We start from the raw sequence: 27,812 nt of genomic DNA on the forward strand, positions 1-27,812 counted from the left end.
CAGGGACAGGGCACTTAGATGCGAGGAAGACTTAGGTAACCTACCGACTGCAGTGGTTAATACCATCACTCGGGCTAGAGCCCCCTCCACAAAGCGTGCCTACGCCCTGAAGTGGAGTCTATTCACTGAATGGTGCGTCTCTCGCAGAGAAGACCCCCGAGATTGCCAGATCAGCGTTGTGCTTTCTTTTCTCCAAGAGAAGCTGGAGAGCAGGCTGTCGCCCTCCACACTCAAAGTTTACGTGGCTGCCATCTCCGCTCATCATGATGCGGTGGCTGGCAGCACCGTGGGAAGGCATAACCTCATCATCCAGTTCCTCAGAGGCGCTAGGCGAATTAATCCACCCTCCCCCCCTCTCATGCCCTCTTGGGATCTTGCCCTCTTTCTCACGAGCCTGCTTACAGATCCCTTTGAACCACTCGACTCAGTATCTTTAAGATTTCTGTCCCTGAAGACAGCTCTGCTAGTTGCGTTGGCATCGATTAAGAGGGTTGGGGACCTGGAGGCATTTTCGGTCAGTGACTCGTGCCTGGAGTTCGGGCCGGCTTACTCTCACGTTGTCCTGAGACCCCGCCTGGGCTATGTGCCCAAGGTTCTTACCACACCATTTAAAGACCAGGTAGTGAGCCTGCGAGCGCTGCCCCCGGAGGAGGCAGACCCAGCCCTTTCATTACTTTGTCCAGTTCGCGCTTTGCGAATTTATCTGGACCGCACTCAGAGCTTTAGATCATCTGAGCAGCTCTTCATCTGTTATGGTGGTCGGCAGCAGGGAAGTGCCGTATCGAAACAGAGGTTGGCCCACTGGATAGTGGATGCCATCTCCTTCGCTTACCAGAGCCAGGGTGAGCCATGTCCCCCAGGAGAGTGTGCGACGCATGCACGCGGTGCCTCTCTAACAGACATCTGTAGAGCTGCGGGCTGGGCGACACCTAATACATTTGCAATGTTTTACAATCTGCGAATGGAGCCGGTTTCCTCAAGGGTATTAGGTAACCCTTGGTGATTGAGGAAACAACTCGGTTAAGGTGTTGAAACACGCTTGCTGCACCATTCTCTCTAACACGAAGATATGTGCGCTTATTCACTCTGTCAGTAAAGTTCCCCGCTTAGGTGAGCCCTGCAGATTCCTCCAAGGCCCCCAGCACTGACTCAGTGAAGGTGTCACTCGCTGGCCCATTACGTTGTAGGTCTGCCCTTTGGTCAGCCCGCGTTTTAGGTATTGGTGCCCGCTATGCATAATCCCCGGTAGGCAATCCCATATGTTATTCAGCCACCGATGCAGTCCCCCCTCAAAGACAGACCTGTGTCTTCCCTCTCCACTAACCATCTTATTATATGCGTACTCCCCTTTCTCAGGGCTCGTCCATATATTCTGCCATCATATCTCTCCATTTGGGTAGCAGGTGGCCTCCGCAGCGTCCTCCCTATCGGGACTGCACGCTTCCCCAATGTACTGTCGTATTAAATTCCTAGAAATTATCTAGACACTTTGCTCCCGAAAAATAGATCTAAATCCGTAAATCTTCTTTGAAGTGGGATAAGTAAGGGCCAGGGATCACGTTGGAAGACCGCGCCTCTCTATAATGCAGGAGTGCTCACGCTATGCCTGGCTATCCTCTCATCGGAGACGAAGGTAAGGTGCAGTCATTATGGCGTTTTCCAGACATTTCCCCATACGTGGATTAAATCCACTTATAGCATTTCCGTTTACTTTAGTAACCAGAGCGTTATCCATGTCACCTTCAGCATGCAGCAAGTTAGTAAAATAAAGCTAAAACGTTGCAGAGGCACGACAGGTTTTCATTAAAACGTTGGTCGGTTTCTCTGCTTTACAATCCATTTAGCACTGCAGCAATACATTAGTGAAAAAAAGAGGAACGTTTCTTTTTAGGAAAAACAGCAGACATAATTTAAAGTTCCATAATTTGCTAAAAAAATGTATAGAAAAATTGCTGTAATATGGTATTGTGCTAACAAGTATCATGACAATATCATATAGATAATTTCAATGTGGTCATGTCATTGGCCCATGAACATTTCCTGTTTGTTATCAAACTGTTTCATAACTGTAACAAGAGGCAATTCAATCATAACATTATTTATTAATATGTGGCTCTTTTTGGATTCTCTGAAGATATAAAAATTAAAAATGTAAAACAGGCAATATGTTGGAACCATTGTTTTTGTTTACATCCCTCAAAATGATCTATAGTGGGAGCTCTGGTGATTAGAACCCCTATTTTGTATTATGCTAAACTTGAACTTAATTACTCACTCACTTTACTTCGGCTTGGTTGCTGTTAATCAGGGGAATGAACCGCCAATTTCTCTGCCATATATTTTACGCAGCAGATACCCCTTTAACTGCAACCCAGTACTTAAAGTGCAGTCATGAACCCCCAGTGCTGGTAAACACCCATACACTCTCTATTATTCACACACTCATACACTACTGACAGATTACATTATCCAGTAAACTTATACAGAATGTCTTTGAACTGTGAAGGAATCTGGAACACCTGAAGGAAACCCATGTAGACACAGAATAACATGCAAACTACACACAGATAAAACCTTCTGGTCCAGCCAGGACTTGAACTAGCAACATGCTTGATCTGAGATGACAGTGCTAAACACTGAACCACTGTGCCTTTAACTTAATCATTCATTCATTTTCTTTTCGGCTTAGTCCCTTTTTTAATGTAATCAATTTGTTTAAAAAAATAATAATAAACAATGGCCTTATGATACACATAGACTTTTGGTGGTATTTTTTTTGTGTGTCTTAGTGGGAAAAGAATTCATGTCATTTGAAGGTAGTAGTCTGTGAGTGTATTTTGTGCCAAAGCAATGGGAAACTGAAAAAGTGGGTTTTAGACATTGCAAAAAAAAAATTGTAAAAAGTCCAAGGTGACTCAGTGACTACATGTGCCCATTTCACAATTGCGTAAAGGCAAGCTATTCATCAGTTTTTGGCATATATGATGCTGGGAAGAGTGCCTTGGAGCTGATGATGTCTCTGCCTGCCATCATGCTGTTGGGGCTTTTGTACAAGAGCCTTCAGTGCTGGCTAAAACACTGTGTCCCACAACAAGTAGCTCTGTTTAGAGGAACATGCTACCCTACACAAAATCCATATCTGCATGTGCTTAGAATTTGAGTCATTCCAGTAATGGTGAAGCTGCTCTCCAGTGGGTCAGCCTTCAGCAGAGACATTTGCATTAAACTGATCCAAATTAAACTGAACTGAACTTCAACAGTGACATTTATACTAAACTGATCTGAATCCATTTTAATTTAACTACAACTACACCAAATTCCTCCCACTACTTTCTTGCCTGCCTGTCCTGCTAGAATGTTCCACAATCCAAATATTGTTATGGTTGTTATATTATTTTCTTAATCTATGTTAAGCTTTGTGACACAATCTATTGTAAACCTATAAAATTAAAGATGAGTTGAGTTAATTCTAAGCACCTTCTTATTTGCTTAATGATTGTCATGTTAGATTTTGGCCAAAATGTATACTATATCATTATCTTCTTTCTTTCTGTCAGGCTGGCTGCATGAGTTGGGCAGGCGTTTGGACAAGCCCTATATGAACAGTACATTTGGTGGTCCCTCGGTTCGCAGTGCCTACATTGCCTCTCTGTATTTTACCTTGAGCAGTCTGACCAGTGTGGGATTTGGTAACGTTTGTGCTAACACTGATGCTGAAAAGATCTTCTCTGTTTGTACTATGCTCATTGGAGGTAAACAGAAAACACCACAGTATTCTAGACAACTTTTTTTCATGAAAGTAGCTCTCTGGCATATCTGATTTATGCATTCATTATTGACATTACCACACTTGATTTGACAATTTACAGTTTTTGCCAATTGTTTACACACACAAATGCCTTGTAACCATTTAGATTTTGTGTCTAGAAAACCTTTTTAAAATGGCTTTTAGGGTTTCTATACCTATAAAACAATTAAATGCAATAATAAAGGCAAAATTATTACCCTCCTTTGAAAAATTTGCCAAGTGATGTTTTACAGAGCAATGGAATATCCAGTGTTTACTTTTTTTTCTGAAAAAAGTATTTCTTTTAGTTTGGCTGGAATAAAAGCAGATAAACATTATTTAAAATTATTTTAGGGTCAATGTTATTAGACTCTTAAGATTTTTTTATTTTATTTTTTGCTACAGAACAAACCACTGTTGTCCAATGACTTGCCTAATTAGCATTACTTGGCTAGTTAATCTAGTTAAGACATTAAATTGTACTTTAAGTAAACTGAATACTGAATACTAGTATCTTGGAAAATATTATGTACTGTTATCATGTCAAAGACAGAAGAAATTATTTATTAGAAAGTAGTTACTAAAAAGATTATATTTAAATATGTGTTGAAAAAACTCTTTATTTAATAATTGAATTTTAAAATAATTTTGCCTTTGGCCTATACATATGCAGACATTGTCTTCTGTTATGTGCAACTGTATTAATGTTTAGCAACCTAAAAAATCTAAATAAATGTCTAATGTGATAACTATCACCATGTGAACATGAGTTACTCAGCCCCAAGTCAGAACCTTTTATTATTATACAGTAGTAACAGCCACAAGCAGGCTCACTGACTTTATGTTTACCCTTACGTTGTTTGTTTCATACAGCTCTCATGCACGCCGTGGTGTTTGGAAATGTAACAGCTATCATCCAGCGCATGTACTCACGTCGCTCACTATATCATACGCGCATGAAAGATCTAAAGGACTTCATTCGAGTTCACCGGCTGCCACAACAGCTGAAACAACGAATGCTGGAATATTTCCAGACCACCTGGTCTGTGAATAATGGCATCGATGTCAATGAGGTGAGAAGGTGCTTGGCTTCATTAAGCATTTTTTCTTTCTTTTTTCTGTAAAATAATTAGCATTTGCACAGGGGTATGATTTTTTTATTTTGCGCTGTTAAATACTATTTTTAAATGTGATGTTAAATCATAACATTACCTAAAACAACACATTATACCACTTTTTAAATTAAAGTTCCTCTGTTATGGACAGAGATGTATAAAGTACTAGAGACCCAGACTTAAGTAAAAGTACAAGTACTCTATCAAAAAGTGACTTGAGTAGAAGTAAAAGTGCTCTTTAAGCACCATACTTAAGTGGAAGTACTAAAGTATTCAACATTTTTTGTACTTAAGTATTGCAAGTAGTTTATTTCAATATTTACTACTCAAGTACTGAAAGTAAAAGTACAAGTATTGTGTAATGTAGTTATTAAAGAATGCAGTCAAAAGACATCATATTGTTTTGTTTATTTTAAATCTCTTTTTTGGGGGCACGTCATTGAGCAGAACGAAAAGAAACATGACTTACAATACTGTTTTTCTCTCACGCTTGAACCACAGATCTGACAGATTATAACAGCTTTAACACACACCTTTCAAAGTTGTGTGTCCCAAAAACAGTCCATAATCCACTCAAAACGCTATTGAAACCCATTTTCGGAGCACAATTTACTGGTTGTAAACACTGTAAACGAACGTTCTAATTCACTTGATTTTGATTTTATTGTAAAAAAAAGAAAACGTGTATATTACTGTGTTAAATGAAAATCTGAAATATTTTATGGCTTATGGCTATGATTTAGTATTCAAAAATGTTTCATTTTGATTATGTTTTAATTAAATTGGTCTTAAACTTCATATTTTTCATATTTTTATAGTATATTTATTCATTCTGGTACTTTTACCATAAACCAACATCTTAACCATTTGGTAGAGGCTGATATTTTAGAAATTATGGGATGTGTTGGGGGAAAATGTTTTGATTGTGTTAACTAGCGACATTAGGAGTTAAAAAAAATCTATTGTTTTTTTTCTTGGTGTGACAGTTAAATGGTTACTTGTAATAAAATTGTGTCCTTTAATACAGCAGTAATACTGTATATATGAACTGTACCCTTAATTTGACCCGCTCAAAGAAAACACTCTTTCTGAATGTATCAAACAAAACTCATGCACAGAAGACAGCATGAGCATTTATAGCAAATAAACTAATGTAAATATTCTCCCGCCTGCTTTTTAAACGCTGACAGGCGAGGTCTTACACCCCTTTAATTGGTTATTGTCTTCACCTTCTCAACAGAAAGGGCTGCTATCGGCTTTAGAAATTAAAGAGTTGTTCACTGATGGCGGGAAGAACAGCCGGTTACAGTCTATGTATGTATAATACGCGGTTATCACAGGTAATCTATAATAGACACAGTGGAGAAAACTTGCACCTCATACACGCCCAGGTCTGGATCCACAAGTATCGCTTTAACAGCCAAGAGGAGATGAAAAGTTACCTCACAAACAGGCCAGCGGGTCAAATGTCCAAAGTGAGAGAGGCAGAGATGGAGTCTCACAACATTTCTCTGTAGTAGTGAAATAGCAGCTCGTGTGCTGTGCCGCCTTCACTTGCCCTCGCGCCTCCGTCCTTCGCCATAGTATTGCGACACCGCACATAGGAGATAAATGACGTCAGTACGTAATAACCCGTTATGATCTATTACTGAACCGATATCGACCATTTTGACACCTCTAGTAACGAGTAACGATGCAGCTCATAAAAAAAATCTATCGGAGTAAAAGTATTAAACTCATCGAAAATATGTACTTAAGTAAAAGTGGAAGTAGGAGAAAAAAACAATACTCCAGTAAAGTACAGATACTGCCTTTTAGTACTTAAGTACAGTAGTGAAGTAGTTCTACTTCGTTACTATACATCTCTGGTTATGGATCATAAAATGTTTATATTCATAGGTTCAGGTATTGGTAGGTAATAACTATAACAAACATTCAGTATTAACACATTCCTGCGCAGTGGCAAAATAACTATATGGGGAATGTGGAAAGTTCATTGAATGTGTGCTCTGCTGCTGAATGTACACTATAATTAGTGGAGCTCAGGATAGCGCAGCTCTGTTTAATTGAATGGGTTTCATAGCACAGCACTTTCCGTGTCCTGTGTGAAAACCAAGTTAGCCAGTTAACAAGAGACCTACAAGGTGCGCAGAGCTTCTCTAAATACTTACACAACTAAATACATATTTTGCATGCTACAGAGATGATTAGCGCAGCTCTGTTTAATTTAACAGGTTTCATAGCACAGCGCTTTCCATGTCTAGTGTGAAAACCAAGTTAGCCGATTAACCAGAGACCTACAAGCTGTGCAGAGCTGCTCTAAATACTTACACAACTAAATACATATTTTGAATGCTACAGAGATGATTAGCGCAGCTTTGTTAAATTTAACAGGTTTCATAGCACAGCATTTTCCGTGTCCAGTGTGAAAACCAAGTTAGCCAGTTAACCAGAGACCTACAAGCTGTGCAGAGATTCTCTAAATACTTAAACAACTAAATACATATTTTACATGCTAGAGAGATGATTAGTGCAGCTCAGGATTAGCGCAGCTCTGTTTAATTAAATGGGTTTCATAGCGGGTTTCGGCGTGAAAACCAAGTTAGCCGGTTAACCAGAGACCTACAAGCTGCACTGTTAAAAAATCAGTTAAATTTACATAAAAATACAGACAGCTGCGGTTGCCAATCCATAATTTTTCCGTAAAAAATACAAAAGTTTATAGAACTGTTAAAATTTACAGAAAATAACGTATTTTATAAACTGATATAATGTTCAGTTCACAAAAACGTAGCTTAGTGCATAAAAACATAAAGTCTTTCAATGCACTAATGTGTTCATGTGTGTTTACAATTAGCAAACAAATTTTCACTGCATTAGTATCTACACAGTTACCTTTAAACAAAAGATGCAGCATAGTTCATCTTTTAGTTCATCTTGGACTTGCACACAGACACTACTATCCTCCACAACGGTGACACAAAAAAACGTTTTACAGTGTTTTGCTGTTTTTTATTTTATTTTACGGTAAAATAACGGCAGCTGTAGTTGCCAGTAATCTACTGTTTTTAACATTTTACATTCGTAAAATTAGCTTACAGAATATTTCTGTTAGAATACATTCCACAGTCTGTATTTTTCATTGAACACATTTAACTCCTTAAATCCTAGAGCAAAATCCTCACTAGTGTCCTCACTACAGAGGGTTTAACACTCAGACAGTGATAAAGTTAATGAGATAATTAAGTGTCTAATTAAAGGAGGATTGATAATTAGTGATGAACAACTGTTAACAAGCAGAATCACTGAAGGAAATAAAACACAAAAAAACACAGCCAAAACCAAAGATGAAATCAACTGAGAATAAAACTCTAAATAAAATAATAATTAATAAAAATTAAACAAATTACACAATTAAAAAATGTAATTTCTCAAGATCTCAGCAGAGGATCATTAAACAACGCCACAAACATCAGGAGCTTCACTTATTACTGAACTTTGACTTTATTTCTGTCACGTGAACTGAAGTTCTTAATGAAATTTTTGTTGTTCATTTATAGTCACCATGATGGAGGACAGACTCTGCTTTAGTTGGCCTCTTCAACTAATTGTTCTGGCACTAGTCATTATTATAGTTGCTATAATTAATTGTGTTATTCACACTATTTTTAAAGCATGAAAAGCCAAAAGAAAGAACAATAATAGGTCTGATAAAACTAACTATGATATCAAAACCACCCTCTCCTGCTTGTGCACTCTTTGAATATCTTGTTAGTTATAGTAAGAAATGAATACCATATGTAAATGAAACCAGTTGACCTCCTGCAGCCAATGACATAAATGTTTAACAGGTCTAGATACACCATTCACAATGCGAATATTTGATCTATAGCAGAACTCAAAAACACATAGACATCAACAATTAGTCTTTGAATCTTAATAATGGTGACAAATAAAAATCAAATAAAAAACAACCCAGAACAATAGAAACCAATCTACTGAAATATTATCTCCTAAAAACAACATAAAATAAAGGAAAAGAAAGAGATTGTAAGAACTTTAAGCTGCTTAATTCATGCTGGGATTTTTGTACTATGCTGGCATCCAGCATGCATTGCAGCATGAATGAATTAAGCAGCTTTTTTTTAGCAACCATGGTTGAGGTTCATATCCTGATTCTTGATGTCTGTGTGTCATGATGTGCTGCTGGAGATCTCAAATTTTTGTGCATAAAACTAATTAAATTTGAATTTCTTATTACTTCCTTGATAAATGTTTGTTGAACCTCCATGGGAAGCTGTAACATCCCAAATAATATAAAATAAAACTACTTTCTATGGCTTAACTTATAAAACACTATAAACTATATCTGTAACAATTAAGTACTCACAGTATAGTTTCTCATTGCCTTCCTTGCTATAACTGATGAGTTTCAGAAACACAGTTATAACAGTCAGAGAAACATTAAGATAGAAGAGGGAAGGTTCAAGACCCCAACTAAAGCAGCCTCTGGTCTCCATGATGGTGAGGTCAAATCAAACTTTTTCAATAAAAAATATAAACCTCTGTTAATTATCAAATATTCTTACAGATTTGAGATAATTGAAGTCAAACTGTAATCAGTGAAGCTGGTAATGCTGTTATTTAATGGAGTTGTTTAATCCTCTTTAATTCCTTTTAATTCAGTTGCTTTGGTGTGAGGCTGTGTCTTTAATTTTATTTCTTGTTCTTTCCTTCACAGATTGTGCTTGTTAGCAGTAGCTGTTCATCAGTGTCGGAATTCAGTCATTTGTGGTCATTCACTCTGTCTAGTGGATTAAACTAATTGACTAATTTAGGGACTAGTGAATGAGGTTGTATGGTGAGATTTCAGACACTCTGATTAGTTTCTCGAAAACAAAGGTTAGATCTGTTACAGCTATTTTCCGTATTTTGTAAAGAAATTAGTTGTTAATCATTTAACAGGTTTTCACTGTAGATTGTACAGACTTTTCTGTTAAAATCACGGACATTTTTTACAGTGTGTGTGCAGAAATGCTCTAAATACTTATACAGTTAAATACATGTATTGCATGCTACAGAGAACAAGAAAGCAATCTTTTTATTCACACTTTGTGATTTGGAGGTAGAACAAGACGTTGTTCCAAAAAAACTGGGTGCTTGCAAAGTCCCTGTCAAGGTCTGACAAAACCTCCTGTAATCTATAGTTTTTTGTATTGATCTTTCCTTTAATAACAAACAGTAGGTTGCTGTAGCAGTCATCAGTAACATAGAAGGTTGGGTCTATAATTTGGTATTGTTGTGAAAATTAACTTTAACTGTTGATTCCTTACAATTTTTCCTCAAAGTCCAGAGCACAGCATTTTGTTTTCCTAAATCTGTGCTCACAACAAGTGACACAATGAAATGGCTAAAGTTCCATTTGAAGAGTTACTCTTTAAATGACTCTGAGTCAACTCTTTCTTTTCGAAAGTCAATAACTTTATACACAGTGCACTTTCAGATTTAAAGGGCACCTAGGTTAGCCCTTTTTTCACATTTAATATAAGTGTTTTGCGTCTCCAGAATGTGTCTGTAAAGTTTCAGCTCAAAACTCCCATCATATTTTTTATTATACCTTTTATTAAATTCCTATTTATACATTTTTGCACTGGGTGGCAGTTTTGGTGTACTGCTCCTTTAAGGCTAGTCCTCCCCGCCCACCGTTTCTACATACCTTTTTGCGTGCCTTAATCTCCTCCCTCGGCTGCGTCAGACAACAGACAGACTTAAAGGAAGAAGATCTTACGTAGCGTTTGTGATAAATACTACAGTAAGAACTTTACCAATGAGTATTTATTGTGTAGTTGCATCGCAGAGTCACACAAAGTTCACGCACGCACACTCACACACAGATACACCCGCACACACACCGCAGCAGACACACACACACACACACACACGCACACACACACACACACACACACACACACACACACACACACACACAGACAGACAGAGCGCCTGTTTAGCTTTGCACTTTTTGCACGCAAATGTGACAGTATACAGGTTAATCTCCACTGCTGTGTGGATATCTGTTATGTTAATGTACAAAATAAACCTGATTTAACGTCTACAAACCAGGATTGAAGCATCTGCCTTTATAATTGTTCTGACACGTGGCTGGGCTAATGAAGTAAAGCTAAGCTAAATCGCTGTAATTGATTACACGCGTGCACTGTTTTAAAACATTTTAAACATGTGAAACTTACTCTTGATCACATTTGATGATGATTGATGATCCTAGCAAACTGAACACACCTTTTATTCCTGGTTGCTTTGCGCTCGTCTGGTCTTGTTGATATGATTATACACGTGACTACCGGGACATGTTAATACGCGCAGCTGTCAATCAATTCAGTGGGCGGGGGGACCGCACTCCTATGTAAAGTTGCGGTCGATCTGAAAACCGCTCCAATTGGTCCACCATTTTTATGTTGCTAAATTGAAAAAAAAAGCACTGGCTGTGTTTATATCACCCCAATATGACGGTCTATACACCATACATGCACATATGTCTGTCCAAACAGCTTGAAAAGAAGATTTTTCACCATAGGTGCCCTTTAAAACTCAGCTGGGTGTTTCCACTCACTTAGAGCTAGACAACACACTGCACAGTCACACACTGTGTGAAAGGTCAGTTTTAAAAATCTATAATAGGTCACTTTGAAAATCTATACATAGCCTTTCAGTCACATACCTTTAATTTGTAGCACTTTGGTGACATAAATGTGCTATGTAAAGTATTATTTTTTTCCTGTGTTTTATCAGCAATGCCAGGAAAATCAAGACTTGTGTGCTTGGCATTCGCATTTGTGCTAATTTTGCTTCTGTGTACGAACTTACTACTTGTGTGGTTTAAGAAGGTCAGGGGGACATGACCATCTCTTTTTATATATTTTCCTTAATTATCTTAAATAGTCTTTAATTCAAAACCCTTTCCATGAAATTCTGTATTAGAATAATTGGCAAGTGCATAATTGTAAACTCACTGAAGTTTAACCAAAAATCACCAGGTGTTAAAAATAGTCATGACCAGATTCCTATGGTGTCTCAGTCAATGCATTAGTCACAATTACAGTATGACAAATTAGTGTCAAATTATCATATGGTCACACATCACAGCTTCACAACACAATAAGGCTGCAAAGAATATGGGCAATAAAAGAATATGCTGCTATTGTTAGCGCTACTTATCTCTCCCACACAGTGAAGATCTGTGAAGTGAGATGACTAGGAGCCAGCCACATCTCTCTAAGAATGGACTCTTTTTTTTTACATATATATATTTTCACACTAACAATCTAGCATAGTGGGCACTGCTTCTCCATGTCTGGTATATGATAGTCTTCCAAACAAAAGTACATTTTAAATATATATTATTTTTTTCTGGAGTAATTTTGAGAAGGACTTGGCAATGATCATTCAGAAACAGAATCGTGAAATGTGAAATATATTTGCATGAGAGCGTAACTTGGCTTGTTCATGCAATAAGGGTGAGCTCACTAGTAAGAAACAACTGTACTTAGCATGTATGAGTTACTTTGGACTGTATCCATAATTGTTCCCCATACCTTTGTTCAATATTCCCTAATACATACATTAGTCCACTGACATAGTACACTAAATGGAGTGAATGAAAACAGTAAGTGAATTTGAGTGGACTTGAAGGGATACTATTTTGCTTGTGCTTTGCAAGTTTAAAAAATCCCTCTGATGAATTAGATTTAGAACACATAGAACGCATAGCAAGCTGTCTATTAGTAATGAAAGGAAACTATTTTGATTTCTGTTATGTAAACAAATGTTAATTTAACAGTTATATAGAAATGTATTTAGAAACTTACATCTTTAGGATTTTGCTGTGGACGCTATTTTATGGTCAGATGTTTATTTGGCGCATGAACTCTCACTGTGTATTATGGGTATTCTCTAGCTGTTGAGCGTGCATCGGCTGTACACTTGTTATTGTACAAGTACGGTGCATTGATTGAGTGCACTTCAGAACATCCATAATGGTTTCAGACACCACTACAAATGGCTGCTCCCTCAAATTGTGCACTACAGCCATATCACCCTGCAGCCCAAGACTGGTTACTCACTGAAGCTAAGCAGAGCTGAGCCTGGCCAGTACCTGGATGGAAGACCACATAGGATAGTGAGGCCAGCAGTGTTAGTGAGGCCAGCAGGGGGTGCTCAACCTGCAGTCTGATGACCCAGTAAAGTGAAGGGGACACTGTACTGGATTGAGATGTTAAACCAAGGAGGTCCTGACTTTAAAAATCCCATGGCACTTCTCGTAAAGAGTAGGAGTGTAACCCCGGTGTCCTGACCAAATTCCCTCCATTGGCCCTTACCGATCATGGCCTCCCAATCATCCCATCCTCTGAATTGGCTCTATCACTGTCTCTCCATTCCAGCAATAGCTAGTGTTTGGTAAGTGCACTGGCGCCATTGTCCTTTGGCTGCTATCACATCATCCAAGTAGATGCTGCACACTGGTGGTGGTGTGGAGAGACCCCCCTCATGATTGTGAAGTTCTTTGGGTGTATTGCCATATATGATAAATACGCTATATAAAAACACACCCATTATATTACGCTGTTTAAGCGGATAGTTGACAATTTTGGATATATCCCAAGTCTTTTTTTTCACTAGTTTTTGACTCCTCTACAGAGCTGGAATAGCATGTGAAGAGATTTTGGCAATGGCACGACAACTCAGAGCACGTACAAGGTTAAAAATATAATTGAAAGTACACTGTGATTTAGATGTGCCTATGCACTCCTAAAAGCCTTTCATGGAATCACTGAACTACATAATCTTACATTTTAGGGTCAAGCCAAGATGATGATCTAGGTCTAGGACCAAAAAACTTCTAATAGAGCAGCTATTTGTGTTGCCTTCGCACAAAGTCTGGGTTTACTCATCCATTTGACTGAGGTTTGAGAAAGAATATCTTACTAACCCTCTTACAGATGATAAAGGCTTTAAGGCCTCCATATTCAGATATACATCTGAAAAAAGGGTGCAGATCTCAGTGGTGCAGCTTTTTAGATGACTGACCGTTTGCTTGTTAAAATATGTGAGGAAAACCCAGCCTGCCTGTCAGGAGTGGGGCTCAAGTGCAGGTCAGCTCCACCAAAGACTGGCGCTTAACAAGTGAGACACATGCTGAAAAATCAATCTTGGTTAGAGACTAATAATAGAAAACCAGCATGTCTGTCAGGAGTGGGGTATAAACTTCAGCTGTGAACTCATGTCAGGCTGACACTCAGCAAAAATAAGCGCTAGTCAGTGAGCTTTCTCTACTGCACCCTAGTAATGACATTGTGTAGCAGCAGCTTACAGTACATGCTTGTAACCATGCAGAAGACAGCAACAGCCTAAAAACAAACAAGTGCTTGAAATGTGCATTCAAATGACAGGTTGCTATCAAACATCACCCGAAAATTGTTGACTGATGACAAGACTTAACTGAGCATCCATTAAGAGTTCATTAGTATTTATTATACAGCTTTTTGGTCTGAACTTAGTAATAAAGCTATTAATAATACATTTTTTAATTCAGCTATACAATCTGCTCATTTTGTGAATTCATACAAATTGTCAGATTGTGAGGAGATAATTGTGTATCGTCAGCATAGCAGTGGAAACTAACTCCAAACTAACTCCAAAACCCTTATGTGCTGTTGAAGAATTTTTTAATCCACTCTGGGGTGATTTTGTCTCAATTTGGCCATAACTTTTTCTGTGTTTCAGCCAGCTTAATGAATTTTGGCGCCAAATCCTATTTTGACACATATTTTGAGAAAATGCTTTGAATAAAAAAAACACAACATTATACTCTGGGCAAATTTACTACCCTTTTGTTATGTTAGGGATGAAAACATCCATCAAATTAAACTGCTTTAAAAACACATCAGATAAATATTTTTTTCATATATTTTTTTGCATTAATCTGTTAATCAACCTCAGTCCTGATAAAAACTACTAAATTACTTAAAAATTTAAAGAATTGTAACTCTTTAACTGCCAAATTCATAAATGATGTCACTGATTTTTTTGGGAAAAAAAACATATGAACATGTGAAACAACATTGACTTACTTTAATTATTATAACCACATTTTTGATTGTTGGTGGTTTTCCCTATTGGGAAGAGGTATAATTTGTAAATATTACTGTTGATCATCAGTTGGCACCATTAACCCTTTAGATAGCCCTATATGCACCATCGAATGTGGTTATAATGTAAGCTAATGGGGCAAAAACAGCCACCAACAGTAAATTAGCGAGAAAAAATGTAAATCTCACAATGCATCAAAGCCAATATTGTTACTAATCATTCACATGTCCAAAGGACAAGATCTCGGATACAAGCGGCCGAAATGAGTTTACCTCGCAGGGTGGCAGGGCACACCCTTATAGATAGGGTGAGGAGTTCTTTCACCCAAGAGGAGCTCGGAGTAGAGCCGCTGCTCCTCCACATTGAGAGAAGCCAGTTGAGGTGGCTCGGGCATCTGTTTCTGATGCCTCCTGGACGCCTACCAAGGTGTTTCTCTGGGAGGAGGCCTCGGGGAAGACCCAAGACACGCTGGAGGGACTATGGCTCTTGGCTGGCCTGGGAATGCCTCAGGATCTCCCTGGAGGAGCTGGAGGAAGTGTCTGGGGAGAGGGAAGTCTGGAGTTCTCTCCTAGGATTGCTGCCCCAGAAAAGCAGACAAAAATGAGATGAGATGAAAAAATACATCATTTTGTGTGTTTTTTTTTTCACCAAATCAGTGACATCATTTGTGAATTTGGCAATTAAAAAGTTAAAATCCTGTAATTTTCTAAACAATTTAGTAGTTTTGATCAGGGCTGAGGTTTATTAACAGATTTATGCAAAAAATATATGAAAAAATAATTATCTGATGCATTTTTACTGCAGTTTAATTCAGTGTATGTTTTCATCCCTTACATAACAAAAGGGTAGTAAATTAAACACAAAAGTAAAAATAAAATAAAAACAGTGCACAAGGGTTAACAGAACAAAATGCTCTAACAAAATCCCAGAACACTTTTAAAAGTCTCATATGAGGTATTAAATGTTTTAATGTTTACATTGTAAACAGTGTTAAATGAGATTTTCTGTCTTTTCTGCAGCTCTTGCATGATTTTCCTGATGAGTTGAGGGCAGATATAGCCATGCACTTAAACAAAGACATCCTGCAACTGCCTGTGTTTGAAGCTGCCAGTCGGGGTTGCCTGCGCTCACTGTCCCTCCACATCAAAACTTCTTTCTGCACCCCTGGAGAATATCTCATCCGACAAGGGGATGCATTGCAGGCCAACTACTTTGTCTGTTCTGGGTCACTGGAGGTTCTAAAGGACAACATGGTCTTGGCTATTCTAGGTTTGTAGCATTGCTTGCTTTCTACCACTTGACTGTTTTGTTCTACCATTTGATTTATTTTTGAAAGCGTAAATGTTGTCTTTTCTTGTCTCATTTTAAGAGTAAAATGTATATTCACTGTAAAAAATTATTTGTTCACTCAACTTAATTTAGTTAGGTCATCTTGTTGCATTGACTCTGTTAAGTTGTATTGACTTAATTCTCAAAATTTTCTTAACTTAAAATGTTTAGCTGACAAAGTTAAATAATTGACCCAACTACTTATATCAAGTTAACTAGACTTGCAAAGTTAATTTTAATAGGTTAACTTACATCATCAAGTTAGCAGAACTCGTCAAGTTTAGTTTAAATACATTTTCATTTTCACTTCATTTTTCATTTCATTTAAATACATACATTAAATACATTTTAAGTTCACTGAACTTAATCTAGAAGGTTTTCTAAATAAGAAAAAAAGGCAACAGAATACATTACACATTTTAATAAAGGTCTTTACTCCCAATTTAGCAATTACACATAATGTACTTACAATACAATACGATTGTCTTTACAAATAATTTTTTTCTTATAAAGTAATTTTTTATAAAGTAACTGTAAAGTAAAAGTAATCTCAAGTGGAGAAAAAAATAACTGTAAAACTCTAAAATACAGATCTAACACAGGCCCATGGAATAAAACAACACCAGGACTTGGAAGATTATAAAATCTGAGCTCAGCATCTTTATTTCAATGAATTTTTAAGTGAGCGCACTCTTGCACAGCAGATTTTTGTTCCAATGTTCATCAACAGTTTCTGATTTCCCGGAGTCATCTCTCTGCTCAGCTCTTCTTCACAATCTGTGTGCTGAAAAAAAAATGCCAAACGATAAAAATCTTTACATTTCTTTCTTTGCATTACAAAATCTAAAACACTAAAGTTGAAAGACATAAACACCAAATCTTATTTACCTACAAATCCTTACTTGCATGATGGCAGTGCTTTAGCTTTCAGTGTCTTATGACAATTTGTTGATTGGTTGTAGTGAAACTTGCAGCTCCACTTAATTTGTCAACACAAATGCCCCACACTGCTTGGAGTAACTATATGAAGAAAAGAAAAAAATAAAGCCAAAAAATATTTAATAAATAGCGTACACAATCAAAATCAGAGTAATCACTAAATCTTTGAAATATGGCATGTGAAATTTTTTTGTAATATTCGTATTAAATATTAGTCTAATAATATACAAAAAAAAGAGATGTTTAATTTCACCTGTTGTAAGTTAATCTGGCTTCTGGGAATGTGCTGCAACCTTAAGAAAGAGAAAATCTAATTTGGGTAAATTATTGTATTGTATTCATTCATTCATTTTCTTTTCGGCTTAGTCACTTAGTCACAATTTAGCTTACCCAATTCACCTGTACCACATGTCTTTGGACTTGTGGGAAAAACTGGAGCACCCGGAGGAAACCCACACGAACACGGGGAGAACATGCAAACTATACACTGAAATGCCAACTGACCCAGCGACCTTCTTGCTGTGAGGCGATCATGCTACCCACTGCGCCACTGTGATGCCCTTATTGTAAACATTTGTTCTTAAATATTTGACTACTGGTTTATGAATGGAAATAATGGTTAAATTTCACCTTTAATAAGTTAGTCAAGACAAGTACATTTAAATGAATTTCTGTTAATATTTTTTGAAAACATTTTCTACTGTATGTAAATAGGAGATCCATTAAAATCTTTATAAAAATACCTGTAGTAGATTAGACAGAGAACTAGAAAAGTAATTTTTTATACACATATTAAGCAAATTCAAACCTAAAACAATCTTTACTAAGCTTTATAAATGTGGCCAAACTCCACCTCTATTAGCAAAGGTCTAATCTGCTCTAGAAACATTTATACTGAGAACAATACATTGACAATCAGTTCATATGTGTCTTTTAACAAGTTATAACACAAATTTAAAGCATAATGACTGCACAATTAAAAAATCTGGTAAAATAAATATTCCATGTGTCTGACTTCTGGTGTTTAACAGTTGGCAAACTGACTTAAAGGTGCATATTTCGCCACCTGATGGATTAGAAGTATGTGGCGCAATTTAAGGGACACTGGAATTACCAACTTTGTTGTTTCAACATGCAAAATCATGTTAAAGAAAACAAAATGCAGAATCATTTTTACAGTGTTGAACCTAAAACATAATTTAGTGTACACTAATACAAAGATAACCCGAATTAAATGATATAAACCTAATCTGCAAATGAGTAGCGGTTTCAATACAGAGCTTATATATCCTTACAGGAAGAGGAGATCTGATTGGCTCGGACCTGCCAGGCCAGAATCATGTAATCAAGACAAATGCAGATGTGAAGGCACTGACATATTGTGACCTGCAATACATCAGTGTGAAAGGTTTAAGCGATGTGCTTGAACTATATCCTGAGTATGCCAACATCTTCACTATAGACATCCACCGAAACCTCACATATAACCTGAGAGAGGGCAGTGAGACTGAGGTAAGCCAATTCATTGTTATTTTCAATACTGTAACGACAAATTAGTTAGTTTACTTGAGTGCTCGATACTTGTCTTTTTGAAAAAATAATAGTGTAACATAAATGTATTAAAGTCTAAAGATGCAAAAAGTCTTCACAAATTACCAATAACACCAATTGTTCATGAAGGATGAAGGGTAAAAAAACATCAAATACAAGAATATAGATTCAGGAGTGCCATTCTGAATAGTTTAGTCTGTTTGTGTGAGTCTGGGTTGAGTTTGGTGGGTGGTGGTCAGTTAAAATAATGGGGATGCTGATGACATTGCCTTCGAGAGCTGGTGCCACAGAAAAACAAGATGAAAACAAAACTATTTAAATTTTAAAAATTAACCAAAAGGATCTTTCATCTTACTTCACTAGAGTAGCTACTGTATATTGGGTATTCCAGTTTACAAGTACAATTCCATCACAAGTCCAATGGTCATTCCAGCTACGTATATAATGATCCATCTCATAGCAAAATGTCTTTGTCTCTTCCCTGCAGCAGAATTACCCAGACTCCAGTGTCTCAACTGAGAATAAGCGTCCATCCGTTGTAGAAAAGGCTGATGATCCAGACAAGTACTTTCATGTTCCATCTGCTTCCAGTACATGTAGGAATCTACTTCTGCCCAATCTAGGCAGCCCTGTGCGACGAACATCTTTAGGGAACCTTTTAGGAGAGGAGTTAATGCAATTCAATGCCCTACGACATTGTCGTTCACCTGTCAGGGGCTGGAGTCCAAATCCCTCTCCAAAACCTCCAAGCAAAGTACAGAAACAAACCCAGCAACCTTCATCTACACCTAAACCCATCCATAAAACACAAACAGATTCTGGAAGTACGGCACGCAAACCTGCCAAACTGCTCATCCCTACTCTCAACTGCTTTGGACCACCAGATCTTAGTCCAAGGTAACATGCAGTCTTACTTAAGACAGTGAAATATATTATTACAACATCCTAATATGGATTTTTACACCTGGCTTTTTTGGAGCATTTGTATCAGAACATGGTCACATTTCCTCTTTTCAGTTAAGTTTGTTTCAGTCCAGGGGTGCCCAAACTCGGTCCTGGAGGGCCAATGTCCTGCAAAGTTTAGCTCCAACTTGCTGCCAGGAAGTTTCTAGTACAGGTGTGAACCTATACTGGTCTCTTGGTTCGGTTCGTTTACGATTATCATGAAAACGATTCGGTTCAATTCGATATCTCGCTGCATCACGGTGCATTGACGATGCTTTCCATACACAGTGTTATTTTTTGGGGGGTGGCTATAACAAGCTGTCTGTATAAACACACACACACATAGACACACAGCACCACACTGTCTCTCATTCAGACACATACACAAACACAGACAGCACCAAACAAACACACACACGCTTGCTTGCTCGGGAGCGATATTGTAAGAGCGCCCACTCCTGTTAAAATTACACCAGAGTTTACCGGCCGCTCCCGCGCTTTATTCTGAAATTATTATTATTTCGGACTGCAGACCTGCAGAGAGAGAGAAAGAAATGGAGTTCACTTTCACTCCCTCAATCGCAGAGAAATAGGGGCTTCTGTTGTAAGTGTCAGTGAAAGGCTGTCCAGAAAACAAGCAGAGAAATTGTGTACAGTTTCTGCGTTTTTAAGTAGTTGGTGCCTGGAGTGTTGTAAATACCGGACAGAGCGCATATGAGATAAATGACGTCAATACATAATAACCGGTTATGATTATTACTGAACCGATACCGAATTGTCCACGTCTGCATCGCAGTGCATTGAAGAAACAATTAATTTTGACACCTCTAGTTTCTAATACATCTAGTAAGAGCTTGATTAGTTGGTTCAGATGTGGGGTTGGAACTAAACTCTGCCAGACACCAATCATCCAGGATCGGGTTGGGCACCCCTAGTTTTAAGCATTTATGAATGCAGAAATCATGCACAGACTTCTAGCAAAATAGTTGTTCAGAGATCTAAATAATTGAAATTTAAATCTGGAGTAAAACAGACAAAATAATAGTTTGAATATTTGTAAATGTGCTATATTCCACTCTAAATGATGTATAACATTTACAGTACATTTGTACGAGTGTTTTTGGAATGTCAGCTATAATAACACAAAACAAGGCCTAAATTAGTTTAACAACATGTAACAACATTGTAACAATTTAAATACATTTTGGAACAAACCAACTGATCTGCAAGTTTTAAATGTCCTTATGCACATTTTTTAAAGTCCCTTTAAATGGTTTAATGATAAAATTCTGTTTGACTTTAAGCTACTTGCTGTGGTCAAGGTATACATACATTTAATGTGTACACTTGACTAGGGTATGCATATAATATGCAACACAAACTTCATCAGAAAAGTATTCACCTTATTCTTCACGTATGAGTGGGCGCAGCCATTGGAATCTTTTGGCTAGAGACTTCCGGTCTCATTCACTTTCATTCATTTCATTTTTTTCATTTTATTCATTTGCTGCTTAATGGTGCAAACTGATGTTTTCTTATTATATTATTCTACTTTGTCTGTATAGTCATGAAAACACTTGCGTGTAGAGCATTCACAGTAGTTTGACTGTTTTGTGCCGTTTATTGTGCCACTTCCTAGTCATTTCTCCCATAGGCAGCTGAGTCGGAAGTTCTAAAACAATCGCAAAAACGAGCGCACTTCCGCATCGAAGAATAGGGTCAATACTGTTTGCATGTACTCATGGGTGGACTTAGTGATTTGGGGGCGCTAAGCAATTCCAGGTATGGGGCCCTAGCATTTTTGGAAAATAAACTGCATGTTAAAAAGTAGGCTATTTAAATAAATATATATATAAAAGTATATAAAATATTTAAAGTATATTTTATATATTTTAATATTTAAAGGAACCTTTATCTTTTTAATGTTAAGTTAAAAGGAGTAAATTTACTAATAAAAACAAGTTCACAAACTAACATGTAAAGCAGGGGTGTCCAAACTCAGTACTAGAGGGCCAGTATCCTGTAAGTACTCTAAGGTGGGGGAGAGACCCATGGCACCACCTGCAGCTTGTTGAGAAGAGTTGGAACAGTACAGTACGGACACACAAGAGTCTCCAAAATCTCCAGTAACACAAAAAAGTCACTAGTCAGTTTTTTTTTTTTTGGCACTAGGGGAGTCTGAAATGACATTAAGTTGGCAATACTGGACTGGCAGTGTCTTTGAAGAACTCCCACCTCACGCATGTGCAGTACGGATGGAACGTTCCATTATTCATGGGGGCCTACGGTCTTGAAAAAAGTACATAATAAGTCATATAAAATCTTAACAGTTATAGACAGATTTTACAACATACGATAGAAAATGTAAAAAACAGCTATATGATTAATACAGGCTTTTTGGCATTGGTCGGGGGTCCTAAGCGGCTGCTTACCTCGCTTATTGGTTAAGTCTGTAGCCTGATACCTGTGACTTCCTGAAAATGCTTGTGCAGCTCACTTATCTATGTGAAGCTTGCTGATCTCTTACTATGGCACTACTTTTTCCTGAACCAGCCAATTGTTTCACAGTCTGAAAAGAAACCAAAGAGTATTTCAAATTGAGAGGCTTTCTGGCTGTCTGATTTGGTGAGCATTTTACTTGACTAACACTTTTTAGCAAACCTTGATCATTATCAGTCATTGGTATATCCAGAAACTGAAGTAGGCAACAGTTTCAAATGTGTCCACTTGATAAAAGTTGGTCAACATTTTATAAAGCCACAAATCTCTAACTTTATTTTATTTGGATATTTAAGTAGATCAAGTCTGGGTAACTCTGACCTTTATGATTCATTTTTATGCAGTGTTTAGTTTCAACAATACTGATAGAAATGACAAATATTAAAAATTTAAGGCAGGTATATTTGATAGAGGCGGCACGGTGGCTTAGTGGTTAGTACTGTCTTCTTACAGCAAGAGGGTCATTGGTTCAAGTCCCAGCTGGGCCAGTTGGCATTTCTGTGTAGAGTTTGTGTGTTATCCCCATGTTCGCAAGGGTTTCCTCCCAGTGCTCCAGTTTCCCCCACAGTCCAAAGATATGCAGTAAAGGTGAATTGAATAAATTAATTTTGTAGCCGTAGTGTATGTGTGTGAATTCCAGTAATGGGTTGCAGCTGGAAGGGCATCTGCTGTGTTAAACATATGCTGGATAAGTTGGCGGTTCATTTCACTGTGGCAACCCCAGATTAATCAAGGGACTAAGCTGAAAAGAAAATGATCGAATGAATGAATTTGGCCATAGTGTATGTGTGTGTGAATGAGTGTGTATGGGTGTTTCTCAAGACTGAGTTGCGGCTGGGAGGGCATCCGCTGTGTAAAACATATGCCGAAAAAGTTGGCGGTTCATTCCGCTGACGCGACCACTTGAATAGAGACTAAGCTGAAGGAAAATGAATGAATGAGTGGTTTTTGATAGATTCTAAAGGACAGTGGACCTTGAGGGCCAGAGTTTCACACCCCTGTATAAACACAGTGCGAGTATGAAGCAATACTTGTGGCTGAAAAGCTTTTTACATGAGTAATATTTGCGTGTAACCAAGCCGGTCCTACACCACCAAACCCACTCAGAGCTGGGATCGAACCGGCGATTCAAGTAGGCTAAAGACCCTGGCCTCTAGCGTATTTTGCTAGAGCACCTTTTCAGGTTCAGAAGAGTGAGGTTTACCTGCACAGCATTTCACTAGCTGGCCTCTGTTACACTCACCCCCCTAAACCTCACTCCCATTTGGGTCAAGGCACCAATGTAACCCTGCCAGTCCTACACCACCAAAACCGATCAGAACTGGGATCGAACTAGTGACACTCTGCATGGGAGTTGGTGGCTCTAACAAGGAGGCTAAAAACCATGGCCTCTAGCATATTTTGCTAGAGCACCTTTTCAGGTTCAGAAGAGTGAGGTTTATCTGCACAGCATTTCTGAAGCTGGCCTCTGTTACACTCACCGCCCTAAACCTCACTCCCATCTGCATCATGGCACCAATGTAACCCCTCCGGTCCTACACCACCAAACCTGCTCAGAGCTTGGATCGAACTGGTGATTCTCCACATGGGAGTCAGTTGCTCTAACAAGGACGCTAAAGACCATGGCCTTTAGCATATGCTAGAGCACCTTTTTGGGTTCAGAAGAGTGAGGTTTACCTGCACAGCATTTCACTAGTTGGCCTCTGTTATACTCACCCCCCTAAACCTCACTCCCATCCAGATTATGTCACCAATGTAACCCTGCCGGTCATACACCACCAAACCCGCTCAGAGCTGGGATTGAACCGGTGAATCTCTGCATGGAAGTTGGTTGCTCTAACAAGGAGGCTAAAGATCATGGCCTCCATCGTCTATCACTAGAGCACCTTTTCGGGTTTAGAGAAGTGAGGTGTACCTGCACAGCACTTGGCCTCTGTTGTACTCACCCCCCTAAACTTCGCACCCATCCGGGTCACGGCACCAATGTAACCCTGCTGGTCCTACACCACCAAACCTGCTAAGAGCTGGGATCGAACAGGTGACTCTCCGCATGGTAGTCGGTTGCACTAACGAGGAGGCCAAAGGCCTCTAGCATATGTCACCAGAGCACCTTTTTGGGTTCAGAGTAGTGAGGTCTACCTGCACAGCATTTCACTAGCTGGCCTCATGTGCCATGTTACATGTGCATAACAGATTAACTTACTATATTAACTTTCACAGAGTTGTAGATGGAATTGAAGACAATGGGCACGTGTTTCATTTCAATGTTGAGGACACCTCTACCAAAGGTACTACAGAGACATCACTGAGTAGTAAGACACTGGATGGTAAGAATATTTTTAAGTATATTTCTCTTTGTGATATGTGCGTAAATCAGTTGAATGATTGCTTCTTTGTTGTGTGCAGGCTCTGGCCAGGTAAATGCTTCACTGCTACAGGAGACAAAGGAAGTGAGAGAAACTATTGCCCAGCTTAACAAGAAGGTGCAATCCCATTATAATAGTTAACAGTTTATGAAAACAGTGCACGATACCCTCAAATACTTTGTACATATAATACTTTTTAAAATAAAAGTAATTAAAATTATATAAAATTATGTAATATTTTGAAATACGATTTCTCTCTAACAGATGGGCAACCTGAAAGAGGAAGTGGCTAATCTAACAAAAGATCTGCATCACATAATGCACCTGCTTCAAGCACATGTAGCTGCTCGGCATTATGCTGCACCTTTCTCCTCCTGCCCCTATGGAGTCCACATGATGTCCAGTTCTGCTGTCAGCATGTCTCCGACCTACATTTTGGGTTCCAATATCCACATGCAGCACAAAGACCATGTTGTCTCTGAGGGTCTTCTGGGATCCACATCATGGAATCACAGTAGAGCTAGTGGTATGGCCACAGATTCTTTGTAGCTTTTGTTTTCTATTGATAAAACCATCTTAAAATATCTTAGCAGACACTGTACAAAGTCACAAAATCCTATCATTAATTACTTACCCTTATGTCATTCCAATTCCCTGAGTCCTTCATTCATCCTTGGAACACAAATTAAGTTCTTTTTGATGAAATCCTAAAACTGTGTGAGATAATCCTAGAGAATCCTAGAACTGCCACAAGATGTTCCAAGTACAGAAAAGGAATAAAAACATTATGTGACTTCAAGAACAATTTCGACAAATGTTTTTCTGCTCCAGAAAAACTGTAAATATGATTTTGTTCCCCTATATCTTCTCTTTCGCAGCAGGTCTGGGTCAGTGTTAATTTTGACAGCCAATTTTGATTAAGTTTTAGTCATATTTTAGTCTTCTGATTCAATTTAGTTTTAGTCTAGTTTTAGTTGACTAAATTTCACAAGATTTTTGTCTACTAAATCTAAAGTCAGTTCTCTAAAGGTCAGCGAGAGGCTATACCGTCTCAGTAAGGCAAAAGCACACACACGGTTAAATAAAAAAGATTGAGTTTACCGTGAATTTCGGACTGATTAACTGGCATGCTGATGTCACTTTAGATTTGTTGTTTTTATCAGCTTTTCCCTCCCCATACAGTTTACGGTCTTTTTGTCTTGTCATCATGCGTGACTCTTCTTTTTCTCCTAGCTATTGCGATCTCATTATACATACTTTAATCAGACAGACGCCCCTATGGATGATGATGTAATTGCATCCCGCGTCTACGGCGTCTTACTTTTCAAACATGTGCCATGCATCACACACCAAGATTAATTCTGATTGGATATTTACCAAAATACATCCCTGAATCACATTTTCGTCTCGTTTTCATTAGTCAATGAAAAGGTCACTAAATTTTTGTTATGGTTGTTGTCATCATCACTTAATTTTTATTTAGTTTTGTCGGTAGAAACTTGTTCGTCATGAAAATTATGACAAAAAATTTTCATCAACGAAATTAACCCTGGTCTGGGTGCACATTTACCAAGGGCAATACAACATATTTCCATTAAAGTCAGCAGTGCAACAGGCTAGTCGCGTATTGCCACTAGTAAACATGCACCTTGATCTAATGATGAAGACGGAGACAATCTTTTTACAGCTTTTGGTGCACACAATTGAGTTTTAGTTTATTTTTTATTTTTAATACTATTATTTAATGTTACTTCAGTTGTACTGCAGATTTTACTGCTGTCAAACTTTATTGCATTATAGTTGCTGTTGTACTGTTTAGTTCACTGCAATTATTTTGTATTATTTGTTTTTGCAAATAAACTCTTAAAATTCTAATTAGAATATTACTTGAATCCAAAAAACATTCCTGAAAAAAGTACAAAATATGCATGGAAGATACTGAATAACAAACCCCTTGGAACCCAAGTGCAGTACAGTTCTTACTACACCATTGGCATATTAGACTACAGCAGCACAAGTGCAGTAAAGAAATTACTTGTTTTACTCCAGTTTACTTCAACTTATACTGCTGTTGAACTTTATTGTACTGTATTTGAACTGTGTTTATACTTCATTGTATTGCAATTTTGCAATTGTACTTTATTTTACTGCAGTTATACTTCTATATACTGCTGTTGTACTGCAGTTGTACTTCAGTTTTACTTCAGTTATTTTTTGTAAGGGTCATGGAGCTTTGTATGATAACAGTTGAACCACTGAAGTCACATGAAATGTTTTTAGTTTTCCTTTTCTAGACTTTGAACTTCTCGTGACCAAGGTTATTATAGTTAATGACAACGAACGAAAAATGAAAACTAGAATTGAAAACGAGAACTGAAACTGTATTGTGTACACAAAACGAACTGAAACTAACTAATATTATAGCAAAAATTCAATTTGATTTTGTCTTTGTGAATATATTTTATTTCAACCAAAAATCCTTCTGTATTAAATACATTTATTTCGCGCTGCTAGTTTTACGGCAGGTGTTTGACCGGACGGCACCTCGTAGTCTGTGACGTCACATGTCTATAGTCTGCCTGCGCTGCAGGTGTCTAGTGTGTCTTGTTGTGGAAGCAGCTGATAAAATATGTGGAATATTTCTCAAGGGGAAAAACACTATGGTTACTAAAGTAACCCTTCGTTCCCCGAGGGGGTAACGGAAATGCTATGTGGAAACTTCCACTATGGGGATTTCGTCAGAAACCAATCATCTGAAAGAGTATAAAAACGGGCCAATGAAATGCCAATGAGTTGGCGGCGTCAGCGTGCACAGCTGGCATCAATGACAATCAGTCATGCTATAAAGACGCAGCCAGTGCCATGCTCGACATCCTTTTCTAGCTGAAGAGACTTTCACGCTCAACAGCTAAGGGACAATCGTTGTGGCGAAGGAACATAGCATTTCCGTTCCCCCCCTCGGGGAACGAAGGGTTACTTTAGTAACCGTAGCGTTCCCCTTCGGATGGGGAACTCCAATGCTATGTGGAAACTTCCACTATGGGGAAATCTATGGAAAACGCCACAACGAAAGAACCTTACCGCATCCCTGGCGAAGGGTGTGCCACGCAGTAG

At 38.1% G+C, this 27,812-nt stretch overlaps 1 protein-coding gene across 1 annotated transcript in view; it reads left to right on the forward strand.

Annotated features, from left to right (window-relative positions):
- Positions 1–27,812, forward strand: part of LOC130238849 (potassium voltage-gated channel subfamily H member 4-like) — a 47,433-nt gene that overhangs the window by 3,932 nt on the left and 15,689 nt on the right. The window contains exons 3-10 of the mRNA XM_056469964.1: positions 3,558–3,752; positions 4,661–4,860; positions 16,089–16,338; positions 18,635–18,864; positions 19,379–19,785; positions 24,553–24,659; positions 24,739–24,815; positions 24,963–25,224. Coding sequence (XP_056325939.1) covers positions 3,558–3,752; positions 4,661–4,860; positions 16,089–16,338; positions 18,635–18,864; positions 19,379–19,785; positions 24,553–24,659; positions 24,739–24,815; positions 24,963–25,224 — 1,728 coding nt within the window. The remainder of the gene's footprint in view (positions 1–3,557; positions 3,753–4,660; positions 4,861–16,088; positions 16,339–18,634; positions 18,865–19,378; positions 19,786–24,552; positions 24,660–24,738; positions 24,816–24,962; positions 25,225–27,812) is intronic.

This window comes from Danio aesculapii, chromosome 12 (genome assembly GCF_903798145.1).
Source record: "Danio aesculapii chromosome 12, fDanAes4.1, whole genome shotgun sequence".
Lineage (NCBI taxonomy): Eukaryota > Metazoa > Chordata > Actinopteri > Cypriniformes > Danionidae > Danio > Danio aesculapii.